At 39.9% G+C, this 12,779-nt stretch overlaps 1 protein-coding gene across 7 annotated transcripts in view; it reads right to left on the bottom strand.

Annotated features, from left to right (window-relative positions):
• Nucleotides 1-3,007: 3,007 nt before the first annotated feature.
• The window catches only part of LOC132155156 (E3 ubiquitin-protein ligase mib1), a 70,689-nt gene continuing 60,917 nt past the window's right edge, over nucleotides 3,008-12,779 (bottom strand). The window contains exons 14-22 of one of the 7 annotated variants that reach the window (XM_059564006.1): nucleotides 12,191-12,277; nucleotides 11,513-11,671; nucleotides 8,565-8,746; nucleotides 8,187-8,376; nucleotides 8,023-8,101; nucleotides 7,350-7,469; nucleotides 5,576-5,647; nucleotides 5,084-5,184; nucleotides 3,008-3,376 (exon numbers count right to left, since the gene is read on the bottom strand). In XM_059564006.1, coding sequence (XP_059419989.1) covers nucleotides 3,236-3,376; nucleotides 5,084-5,184; nucleotides 5,576-5,647; nucleotides 7,350-7,469; nucleotides 8,023-8,101; nucleotides 8,187-8,376; nucleotides 8,565-8,746; nucleotides 11,513-11,671; nucleotides 12,191-12,277 — 1,131 coding nt within the window. In that variant the 3' untranslated portion in view covers nucleotides 3,008-3,235. Of the gene's footprint in view, nucleotides 3,377-5,083; nucleotides 5,185-5,575; nucleotides 5,847-7,349; nucleotides 7,470-8,022; nucleotides 8,102-8,186; nucleotides 8,377-8,564; nucleotides 8,747-11,512; nucleotides 11,672-12,190; nucleotides 12,278-12,779 lie in introns of those variants that run through there. The other 6 variants (XM_059564007.1, XM_059564008.1, XM_059564009.1 and 3 more) reach the window with 6 other exon arrangements.

The raw sequence follows: 12,779 nt of genomic DNA, 5'->3' as shown, positions 1-12,779 counted from the left end.
CCGGTTCCCCCCAGAAGCCGTTATCTGGCTCTCATACCCCACAGTCTGGTGTCAGTCACTCTCAGCGGGAGACTCCGTCTGTGTCTGATACCCAAGGAGAGAGTGACGGGCCCCAGCATTCCCTCGGTCTCCCTCAGTCACAAACCGAAGGGCTGGTAACCGCTGAGAAGATAATTGCTTCTAATCTACAGCACTGTCTCGTCTCTGTGAACACACAACACTAGCAGAGCGAGTCCTCCTTAATCTTGGAAACTGCACAGAACACTCATGTTTACAGTGAGATGCTCATGATTTTTATATTTTACTTTTTATTGAAAGTCATATACATGATGGACTGATGTACTCTACTGGCCAAAAGTTAGCAAAATTAAGTATTTTATGAATGTTTTTGAAAGAAGTCACTTATGCGCACTAAAGCTGCATTTAATTGATCAAAATACAGTAAAAGTAATATTGTGCAATATTTCAAAGAACCATTCTATATTTTGATAAATCCATGTAATTTATTCCTGTGATGGCAACGCTGAATTGTACTCATTCATTCTGAGAAGTTGATTTGATGCTCAAAAACTATTTCGAATTTTTTTTTGCTGCTGCTTTATATTTTTGCTAAGACACTAATGCACTAAATGCAGTGATGCACTAAAATTCAAAAGTTTGGGGTAAGAAAAAAAAAAAAGTTTCAGAATTTTAAATAATGTACTTGTTTATTAAGTCCAATTAGTTTTTTTATAAGCCACTTTTTTTTTAAACAGCATCCTGTTTTGATTGTAAAATATTTGATATATTGATGTATTCAAAACTTTAAAAGACTGACAAAATGCATAATTTCTATTTCAAATAATTTGCTGTTTTTTAAAACTTACTATTCATCAAAGAATCCTGAAAAAAAATATGAATTGCAGTTTCCACAAAAAAAAAAAAAAAAAAAAAAAAAAAAAAAACCTTTTCAACATTTTAGAATGATTTCTAAATAATCGTGACATTGACGACTGCAGCAATGGCTGCTAAAATGACTAATATATATATGTACATATATATATATATATATATATATATATATATATATATATATAAACAAGGTTCTTTTAAATTGTAATATTTCACAATATTACTATTTCTGCTGTACTTTTAGCCAATCACATCCGCCCTTGATTAGCACAAGAGACATATTTCAAAAAACAAATCTTACAGACCCCAAACTTCTAAACGGTAGTGTATGATAGTCAGATTAAATCCTGCATACGAGGTGTCAATACAACTCCACATCCTAAACTAAACAGACACTGCTCTGCGGTGCAATGACCACAGGCTTGCAGTCAGGATGACAGATGGCCAACTTAACGTCAGCAGATCCCACCGAGGCACATTTCTCTAATCATCCCCATTCAACTCTTTTCTCAGTCCAAAAAGCTCTGATGACTCCAAACGGGGGATATTAGCGAGAAGATGAGAGCAAAGAATGAAATTTCAGATATTAAACCATTAATGTACTTTGGCAGAATCAAGGATTCACAGCTTTTTGGAAGAAACGTTGGGAGTTAGCCGAGTGGTTTATGGATCCTCCATCCTCCAGATCCTCAAGTGACTGAGTCTTGAAACACAAGGAGAAAACGCGATATCTTTTGTGAAGTATTCTGCTCCCTTCTTTATTCGGCAATGCATTTTCAAAGCAAAATTGCAATATAAAGGCAAAAATAATTTCTCCTATGATAAATGTTGTACATCATACATCAAACATTCATTCAATTCAACAAAAAAAAATGTGTTTTTTGATACTTTTGTTGTGTTTCAGGGCAGTTTTATTTCTTGTGTGTGTGTGTGTACTGAAAATAAGGTACAAAACAGGCTGTTTGGGTAACCATGACATAAGGTATATTAGTGCATCTAGTTTTTAATGTTACAATGATCAAAAAAGACTAATACTGTGAAAATGATAGAAATCTTTAAAAGGTAAAGTATGAAACTACTTTTGCTTCCAGTAAAAATGTCTGCTTGGCAGTGTTGACCACACCGAAATGAAACATGACTTCAGACAACTCCAGACGCAACTTTAGACCTCTTCAATAAAGGGAACAGGCCACAGGGGAAAACATTAATAAAAATAAACCTTTGAAATATATTTCGGCAAGCACAGAAAGATTCCAAATTGTTCATGAAAGGCTTTGAGGAACGGTCCTCAACAACAAATTCTTTTTGGTCAGGCGTCTTGCGGCCGAATTAAAGTAAGGCCCCATTTACACATTACAGCTTACAGGGGATATTCTATAGTATATTCCAAGTCTTTCAGATTTAGAAGAAAAAGGTAAAAAAAAATACATAAATTAACAAGTAAGGTAAAGATAAACAGCACCTTATTCCCAAAAGGTACTGAATTGTGTTCCTGTTTTTGGAACAATGGAACAAGACCTGGAGTTTCTATCCAAATCCTTTTTGTATTAAATATCTGGCAACACAATATATGGTGCAAAAAGTAGGACTGCTGGAGAACAATCCAATAATGAGGGTTATTAGGCAAATTAATATCCTTTTAAAGACAACAGGGATCAGTTGCATGGAAAGTATGCATTTTCCTGCATTGATCAGGTGACGAGCCAATCATCAAAATGATAGTCACAATAATACTCTGTGTATACTGTAGTACAGCAGCAACTGAAGAGAGGAACATGCAATGTTATACTAACAGTACTGCTAAAAGGTGAATGTTTGATTTCACTGTTTGAACAGGACATACTCTCTCCTGTCAGTAAATGCAGACGCTTTGCATTTACACATAATTTATAACTGAACGATATGTCACAAACAATGAGACTTTAAAATGAATTTCCAAAGAATCAGTGACGGGACAGAGTTCAGTTTCACCATGCTGTATCATGACCAACACAGATACTGTAGATACAACTGTTCGCATCAGGATATACGAGCATAATACACTGACATAATAAAAGAGCAAACATTAGCAGAACCCGACAGAATCAGTTCATGCCTTGTACGTGTTGCTGCTCTTGGCAGAAAAAATAGGCTAGATGAAGTAGTTAAGCTAGATTCTTCTTCCTAGTGCTGAACATAATCCAAGCAAACAGAAAACTGAAGTTAACTGGACCAATATCGAGCCTAAAAGATCAAATAAAAATGGAAGATGTAACACTGATGACTCTTAGCTTAGTGTGGATACAGGAAAGGTGTTTATAGCAGCAACACACACAAAACAGGGATGCTGCAATGGCCCGGCGCTCTAGTAAAGCAGGATACGACGTTCGATGGCCTTGCGGCAGATAGGGCACTCGCTCATTCTGTCTCCACAGAGCTGACAAGTGCCATGACCGCACATGAAGATCATATTCTTTAGGCGATCCAGACACACGGGGCACATAGTCTGAGGGGAAGGAAAACATGTTAAATGAGCAATTCCTGCATACAATTGCAAATGCATAAGAATATATATGAGGGGTGTGAATCTTCGGGTAGAGATCGTATCGATTTGATCCATGATTCGATTTTGATTCGCAATTCAATTTGGGAACAATTTTACCAAATTTGGAACATTTGAATTCAATAGGTCAGTCTAACAGAAATATTGAAATAAGAGATACTACAGAAAAAAAACGACAGTCTTCACTGAGTCAATTAAATTTGAATGGATTCTTATTAAAGCTACAAAAGTTAAGAGCACATGATTGCCTCCTGTTGTTTGATTAACTTTAAGAACAAAGGCAGCAGGAGGTATATTAGACTGCTGTTACTTTAAGACCTAACGCACATTTATATTCACTGAAGTCATTTTGGGGAAGTCGTGGCCTAATGGTTAGAGAGTTGGACTTTCAATCGAAGGGTTGTGAGCTCGAGTCTCGGGCCGGCAGGAATTGTAGGTGGGGTGAGTGAATGTACAGTGCTCTCTCCACCCTCAATACCACGACTTAGGTGCCCTTGAGCAAGGCACCGAACCCCCAACTGCTCCCCAGGCGCCGCAGCATAAACGGCTGCCCCACTGCTCCGGGTGTGTGTTCACAGTGTGTGTGTGTGCACTTTGGATGGGTTAAAAGCAGTGCACGAATTCCTAGAATGGGTCACCATACTTGGCTGTATGTCACGTCACTTTTTCTTTCAACTAATAAAAGCGAGATGAAAATGTTAGACAGGGATGATTTGGGAAGAGATCCAGTCAGATCTCAGTGTGGTTAAGCATACATTTGAACAGCCTATCGATCTCTCCGGCGGGACATAAGATAGAATAAATTTAATGCGCATCTCATACAACATTCAAAAAGGACAATATCTGGGAGTAGGAGATGAGCAGACATGTGGATAAATTTGAAAAGCATGACGATGTAAAAGAAAACTCAATTCAGTTCAGTTTTCTGAGTGCACACACGAGTACTGAATTCAGTTCTGTTTCGTGTCGCATGAATGGAGAAATACCCACAAAATGATACCGGATTGTCCGTTTTGAGGAGTATTCATGTAAACACACTCGGTTATGCTTAAGTGAAGGTATATATCAGTACACTGCATTCAAGTGCATTTGGTTTTAAAGGGAGAGCAGCATAGTATAGTTGATTTTGTCTGTCATTAATGTTAATCAAGCAACATTAGAAAGACAGAACAATACTCACTGCTCTTGACTGAATCACTTTAGTAGCCCTAATATCTGCTTGAAAGAATGTGGTAAGCAAGTTGTTATAAAGAACCATTGGTATTTCATTGAAAGCAGGACCATGTTCTTGTTTCTTTATGAGAACTGGTTTTATGTCATTTTAATACAAAGGCATGGTGTGTGTCACAGCAGTCAAATCTGTCTATCATGATAAAACCTTGATATCAAACCTATATAAGAAGTTTGGAAATTTTAGAAAAATGCTTAATAAATGCATTACACTGTAAATAAACCCATTAGATTTTAGTCGACTAAAACTAGACAAACAATTCAGATGGCTAAAATATGACAAACTAAATGCCAAGACTAAATCAAAATTTGCTGTCAAAATGAACACTGCAATGCACATATGCATCGGCAGGATTTGTAACCGAAGCATGAAGAGAACGAGTGAATTGTTACACCCCTACTGTAAGCTGCGATGCTTACCTGCTCTTTGATATCCTGCAGTTGCTGTTGTAACTTCTGTACATCTGCATTGACATTAGTGTTGTCTTTGTCCCTCTGCAAGGCTGGGATATTTCCGCTGGCTGAAAGGCAAAGCAGAAACCACTGAGAAAAGTATCACCAGTTCATTAGTCAATCATGCAGTTGGTTAAAGTTGATTTCTGGGCCTCTGCATTTGCAAAGCCCAGAGCCTTCTAACCTATTTAACAAGGGATGACTTGATTCTAGAAGTTCTGCGCCTGTTCTGATACTTTGCACTGCTTATAAGGGCCACCCTGGTGGAGGATCAACCCGCAGCACTGAATCGCAGCAGGCCGCAAGCAGGCCTATGTTCCCGCTTGACAGCCGCTACTATTTGTGTAATGCAGGCCAGAGAGAATGACGTATGCTGGGGTGGAGATATGGACTTTGAGCCCAAAGAAGCAGGAAGGAGTTGAGGCAGGAAGAACTTGGGGTGAGGAATAGAATACTTACACCAACTTAGTGCCAGATTGTTGGGCTGGAGAAGATCCTGCGACCCCCCTGCCATTGAGTTAGAGCCCCCTGCTGAGAAGCAACCAGTCACAGTGTTATGTAATGCATGCACCCCTGCTGTTGGCTCGGGGGCCATCCAGCCTGGCCTTTGGCATATTCTAATTCTTAGAGGGAGCATAGGGAAGAGCAAGTTTTTGACCTTGTTTGTCAAGATATCCATCCTTTAAGGCTGCAGGACTATCCTCCTGCGGAAGTGACGACAGTCACTATTCTAAAAGAAAGGTTTTAAATAGGGATGCACTGATGTGAACTTTTTGGCTAATAAGCCCCCAATTACAATAGCACCCAATATATATACATATCCAATTTTGAAATGTAAACACCTCTAATAACAGCCAATAAGCAATATAGTTTCAATATGTTGTGCATTCCTAATTTTATGGTTTTCATTCAGTGGGAAAAACAAAACAAAACACATTTACAGTAAAGGTTTCAAAGGCCTTAACCATTAAGAAGCCTGACATGAAGATATTTATGATGGATTAGTGTGAAATAAGATGACAGATTGGTTAATTTTAAGCCCGACATGTTGGAATAAAATTAGATGGATACTCACTAAAGGGGAAATTTATGGCGGCATAGTGAGAGACATTTCTAGGCTTCAGGGGTCGGTTAACAAGACTGGATCACTTCCACAAGGTCATCTAACAGTCCCCAAATCTTATTTTCCAAAAATGATGTAGAATCTGTCCGACGACAGCATCATTACTGGATGTTTCCTGTGTTCATATTCAAGTTCTCTTTAGTGGAAATGAAAAGTTCTATGCCCACGTGATTGGCCACAGCTTTCAGATGCCAGTTTATCAAGTCCTTTTTTAGAGCGAGGAGCCTCTAAAATGTAGTGACTAAAGTGCTCTAGTCTTTAAAGTGACTGAAGCAGAAGAGAATCCCATCTATGGTGGCATTTCTCTCTCATTGATCCGTCTACATGGAGAAAAAGGGGGGAGTGTGTTAGGTCTATAATGCATAGGTCGAACCTGCTTTGGTTTGTGTGTGTGGAAAAGTGGCGCCTTACAACAAACAGAGCTCAGGCACTAAAGACAGACCAAGATAAGAGCTAAAGGCTACATTCCTCTGTTGACTGGACTGTGTGTGTGTGTTTGTGTGGATCAGCATGTCTGTAGGTCAGCAGAGATGTCAGTGTGGATGGATGTGTTGGACATCTAAGCGAAGCTAAAATGAAACAGATCCTCCTCTCTATAAATAAACACAGTAAAAAAGTGAACTTACACCAGTATCCCTTTGAACTCAAACTAAACCAACATAAAGAACATGGGCAGTGTCATGATCAAATACAAAAGGAACGATGTTGTAATAAATAGTGGTGAATCACAACTCAAAATAAGATGGGACTAAAATAAATCTTGGATAGCCCCCTTTGACATGTCCAATTAAAGAAATATTAAATGTGTTCTCTGAAAAATTAATTGGGGGGGGGGGGGCATGTTATGAAGACTTTGCAGATAGGTTATAAAGCTCATTCCAGGGTGTTGATATAATGCATTAAGAGGAGGGGCTATGAAAACTCCTCATGAGGAGTCATGAAAACACATTTGGGAAATAACAGATTAGTCATGACAATGGGGAGAAAAATGTGTGCGGGCAATAGAAACAGAGAAGCACCAACCAAAGCCAACATAAATATTAAACATGAAAACCAAGGCAGAGAGGGGAAAGAGAAATTAAAAATGGGAACGTGTGGAAGTTCACTCACTAAGGTCCTCATCATCAGTGGTATCCTCCATACCTTTCCCTCCACAGCACAAAACGAAGGGAGTGCGGTGCTCCACCACGGCCCGACACTGTACACACTTTTTCATCAGGCTGGCACAGTCTGCAGGAATACACACAAATGCGAACACACACAAAGCACAGGGTTAGTCTCCAATTTCATATTTGACAAATTTCGAAAGCCTCCAAATGATTAACAAGATCAAAACTTTAAAAAAACCTCTTGTACACAATCTACTACATGCCTTCTTTCAACTGACTGATAGTTCTTTGAAGTCCTTTTATGTATAACTCTAAAACGGTTCACCTTCAGGTCTCCATGTCTCTTTTTGCTGGGAAAATTTTAGTAAAGTAAAAAAAATTGCATTACAGCAATGATAATCTTGGAAGAAATTGTGATTAAATGTCATAAAATATTGTCCCAATTAATTATAAATAGTCCTAAGGAATAAACTATTAGCAGAACGTGTTCTAGACAAGTGTTGTGCGATTCATCCATATTATTTTATATGCTATATGGTTGTATCTGTATCATAGTCATGTGATATTCTGACAATCTAGATGACAGAATGTGCTTTTTTTTTTGGATGAGAGACAGTCACACGGGGTGATGAGAGAAGAGGTGTGGCGCGGGAGGAGAAAGCAAACTGACTTACTCTCACAGGCGCACATGTGACCACAGGGTTGGAAAAGCACAGCTGCCTTTTTATCAGAGCAAACCACACACTCCTCAATCTGTGAGTGAAAAAAAGAAGAGTTCACTACGGCACGTGAGAATATATGCATGCACAAAAGAAACTACTGAGGTGGGTTTCTCTACCTTGGTTCTGGACTGGACCTGTTCCTTGCAAATGAGACACTTCTTGACGCGAGGCGAGCAGAGAGAGCAGGTAGCAATATGACCGCAGGGGCCAAAAAGAGTGTCTCTTTTCATATCCGAGCACACCATGCATTCCTCAAGAGTCTCATTATTACTGTTTAGAGATGGACTACGGGAGCCAACCTGCCCACTGAGGGCAAGACAGAGAGTAAAAACATAAATTGAGAAATACAGAGATATAAAGTGCAAATGGATTAAAGGATGAATAGCAAAATTAATAATTAATGAATAGCAGGAAACACATCATGAAGTCAATTTCCAATATCCGTAGTGCAAGCTTCAGTATATATCCCCTACTGGTTGGGCAGATGTGCATACCTAGTCTTCTCCTTGTGGCATTTAGCTAGAGCCTTGCAGAGGCTGGGGTCAGGGCACAGGTCCAGAGGCGACTGGCCCTTCTTGTTACGGATGGTGAGGTCAGCTCCATTGGCCGCCAGGAAGCAGGCAATAGAGGCTGCACTCTTCTTCTCAGCCCCCTGAGTCCCCAGTCCCATAATTAACTGCGAAGATTCGCCATAAACAGAGTCAAATATAGCAGATTAATATAGATTATCTATTAAAGTCACAATTAACCATGCTGAAGTTGAATTACACTATGCAATTAAAATAAGAACAGTGCAGAGTCTATATAAAAAATAAATAAATACAAATTTTCTGACGAATTAGAATTCTATTTTCTGAATATCCATTTCTAAGTCCAAGGAGAGTGATATTTTTTTAATGTCCCTACATTGAAAGCCTATGCAACCAAAATGTTGATGCTTAAAAAAGTTAAAGACACAGTTAGGGTGACCATATGTGCTCTTTTTCTTGGACACGTCCTTGCCAGGATCTCTATATTGCCATATCCAAATATCCAGGTTTTGGCTTTGATTTCCTGTTTTCATACTTGCTTTCGACTTGAATCTCGATCTGTCTATCAGTATATTACAGTTATAGTTTTTTTGATGGTGTTCTTCTGAATGCTGCTTACTGGCCAAATCAAGAGTGTCAAGTCTCTAGCTCTTTAGAAATTCTCCGCATACTGAGGACTTCAGTGGAGTGTTTTAAATGGATGGCCCGACTCTGCTGCGTGTGGTAAGTGTGATGGCTTGATAGAGAGAGATTTGTCACACTGTTAGTGTTAATAAATTGCTGACTGCTGGCCTGGAAGTAGCCTCCTGTCACACAATGCTTGATTTACGACAGTCGTGGAGAGGGGATGAGGTGAACTGGCAAGGCTGGGGTCAGGCGTAAGTGGAGCTACAAAGGCTGTAAAAGACAGGGTGCATGGGACCGGCATCGTCAGTCTGTCTGGTGTCAGATGTTATGGTGAGATTTTCTGACAGTTGATCCAGAGTGAATTGATAGCATAAAGTGTGAATAAAGATAAGGCTGTGGGAAGGGGGGGGGGGGGTTGTAAGTGCTGCGAGACACCTAAGAAGCAATGGCACTGATGGAAGAACTCAAGTATAACAGCAGCAGCACAGAGAAAAACCTGCAGATCTGCTGTTCTGATGTAGTCTATTAGCTCTACCCTGTTTGCAGGGTTTTCATATATGAATGTTTGTGACCTTTTTAGACATACAAAAACACATCCCAAATAAAATAAACTACTTAAAAAACGAAAATATCTTCCTTGGACCACTAAAGTGATAATGGGGGCTGGACGATTCAAAACTTCAGGTCACATTTTATTGTAACTGAAGGAGAATTGCAACTGGTACAGTTGTGAAATGTGAAATTGTGAAATGAGTACCAAGTAAATGATAATTTACATTTCCAGATGAATTGCCTCTTTATGGGCTAAAATCTATAGAGAGCTGAAAAGCTTTAAGAAGCTGGTGGTTGACAGTGAGAGACTGATTACATCCAGTTTAGCCTCTTCATGACTAGCTTCGCTCGCTGATGTTCCGTATGAAGTGTTCCCTCTCTATATCACGTCACATTTGGGGGATCATTTACCTTAGAACAGGGTTATTCAACTCTTGCCCTGGAGGGCCAGTGCACTGCAGAGTTTAGCTCCAACCCTGATCAAACTCACTTACCTGTGATTTTCTAATGATCCCAAAGACATTGATTAACAGGCCCAGGTGTGTTTGATCAGGGTTGGAGCTATACTCTGGAGTGCACTGGCCCTCCAGGGCAAGAGTTGAATAACCCTGCCTTAGAACATGGCATGCGTTGCATTTTTTAATTTCACAGGCTTGCTAATTTGACTGCCATCATTGTGCCAATCAATTATGCAAAGCGAGCATTGACTAATAGTCTCAGCCTCAGACATCATGCCCACAGACCGTTGGCCGATCAGCTGATGCATATGGCACACTTCAGGAGTTTCAAAGTCATCATCGTGCGTGTCGCGTTCTTTAAGGTTCTGCCTGGAAACAAAGATGCTGTGATGCTAAACCCTTCATGGAAGAAGAAAGCTGCCGTGAGCGCTTATCAGGATCAACTAAACGCTGGATTTTCAAGAGTATGTGAAGTATGTAAAATTCATGGCACAGACTCTCTAAAATACGTCCTAGAGTTTTACACACCGGTCTGTTACTGTGGGGACCTTTCCATACCACTTAACATGACACGGCACAAAACAAAACATGATCGGTTGCTTTACCTGTCAGTCATATGGCCTCTTGGGCAGTCCTTGGCCGTTCAAAGCGGCTAAGGTTCCAAGACCTTCTGCAGTCTGACTAAAGGTCTGGCTGTGCGTGACTAATATAGTAAATGTCTTGATTAGGCTTATGTCTGCCAAAACTGTCTTTCTGCTTTCTCCCTTCCCACTCAATTTTCCACTTATATATGCAACCCCAAGAAAAGCGAAGGAATAATCAGTGGAGAATGTCTCACCTGAAGGATTGTGCGGTATACAGGACGCTGGACTGCAGAGGAACTGCCTCAGTGTTTTACTACTTACTACCTAGAGCTCTTTTTGTGGGATCTGTGTCATTGTTTGACGTAAAAGTTCAGTTGTTTGAGAGATGTGAAAGCAGTTTTGCAAATTCAGCAAATCGCAATCAAGTTCACTTGAAAAGGGATTTGGAATATGGAAGATGCACAGAACATGACAATAGGGCCCTATATCAGTAATATGTTGTCTTCTTTTTTTTTTTTTTTTTTATCAAAAATAATAATTGATTTAAACTATTTATTGTGGATCAATCCAGTATTTGATCCCACCACTTCTAATCAAGTGCACAGCACTGAAAGTGTTTACTACATGACATTGTTAACTTAAAGCTTTTATTGAGAACACTTGTAGTGTTTATATACTTCTCTGTACACACTGTGTTTTTGGAGGGCTCCCAGGGCTCCACTTTGCTGACGTCCTGCATGTCCTGAAGCTGGCGCAGCTGGGACAGAGTGTGGTGACGCAGGGCTTCATGAAGAGGTGTGTCTCCATCCTTGTCTTGCACATCTAACTTTGCCTCAGCTCGCACCAAGAGCTGGACACAAAAACAGAGGACTGAATTTAACCAGTGTGTTCTTAACAGTGGTGGATTTAATCACACTCATGTTTACTGATGCAGATGAACAAGCTAAATATGACAAGCATGTGTCAAATTTCATCATGTATGTAAATGACCAACACAATAAGAATGTTCTGTTTGGTTATTACCTGTATTTTATTTTTTTTTCTCAATAGACCATGCCAATACTGATGCTTATAAAAGAGGAGAGTTGCACTGCTCTCATATGCCCACTAGATGGCGCTTTAGCTTCCACTGGGTCCCCATTCCACCCCCCTGTCTATACCTCTCCTAAATCCAGATTGCTCAGGACTAAATGAATTCAATTGGAGGTGATAAATCTGCAGCAGAAATCTTAAGTTGGAGCACTTAGCTACATTGCTTTATCAATGCGTTCGCGTTGAGTAGGAAGCCAGAACACAGGGCGAGGGATGTAGATGTCAAACACTGAAAGGAAATTTAGAGAACAGAACAGAGGAAGACAGAAGCACTTACTCGCACTATCTGGGTGTGCTGGCGTTCTACAGCAAGATGCAGTGCCGTCTGCTGGTTAACATTCTGTATGTCCAAATTGGCATTTCCCTACGGAAAGAGCAACACAGAGAAATTACAAATCATTCTGTTGTCCTCACATCAATGCTTTAAACTTTAACCACTGTGATATTTACATTTATATAGAAATCTTATACAGTGCCTTACAAAGGAACGCAAAAAATGTATTATTTGGGTACTTATTCACAATAAAAAACAAAATGTTTTCAGAGTGGTTCAGCAAATCGTTGTCGATATTGCTCCTAAACTAATGAAAATGAATCGCTCCCCAAGAGCACGCCTTCTAGTCCCATAGGTTGTGTTAGGAAATGGGAGCTAATGGTGATTTGTATTCAGATATTCCCTGAGTGAAACCACATAGCAACATCTCTCTGCACTACTGCAGTGCAGCTCTACTGTGGTTCGGCGGCTGAGGCTTAAGTCGCTGGTGTGAACCTTTTCTTTGTCTCTCCCTCTCTTCTGTCATGGCAGGTAGTTGACAAAGGGCTGCACAGCCAGTGCAGCATTCTCATAACACTGCTGGAATGTTGCA

The sequence above is a fragment of the Carassius carassius genome, chromosome 12 (assembly GCF_963082965.1).
Source record: "Carassius carassius chromosome 12, fCarCar2.1, whole genome shotgun sequence".
In the NCBI taxonomy this organism is placed as follows: Eukaryota; Metazoa; Chordata; class Actinopteri; order Cypriniformes; family Cyprinidae; genus Carassius; species Carassius carassius.
This window is presented reverse-complemented; position numbering and strand designations above follow the sequence as displayed.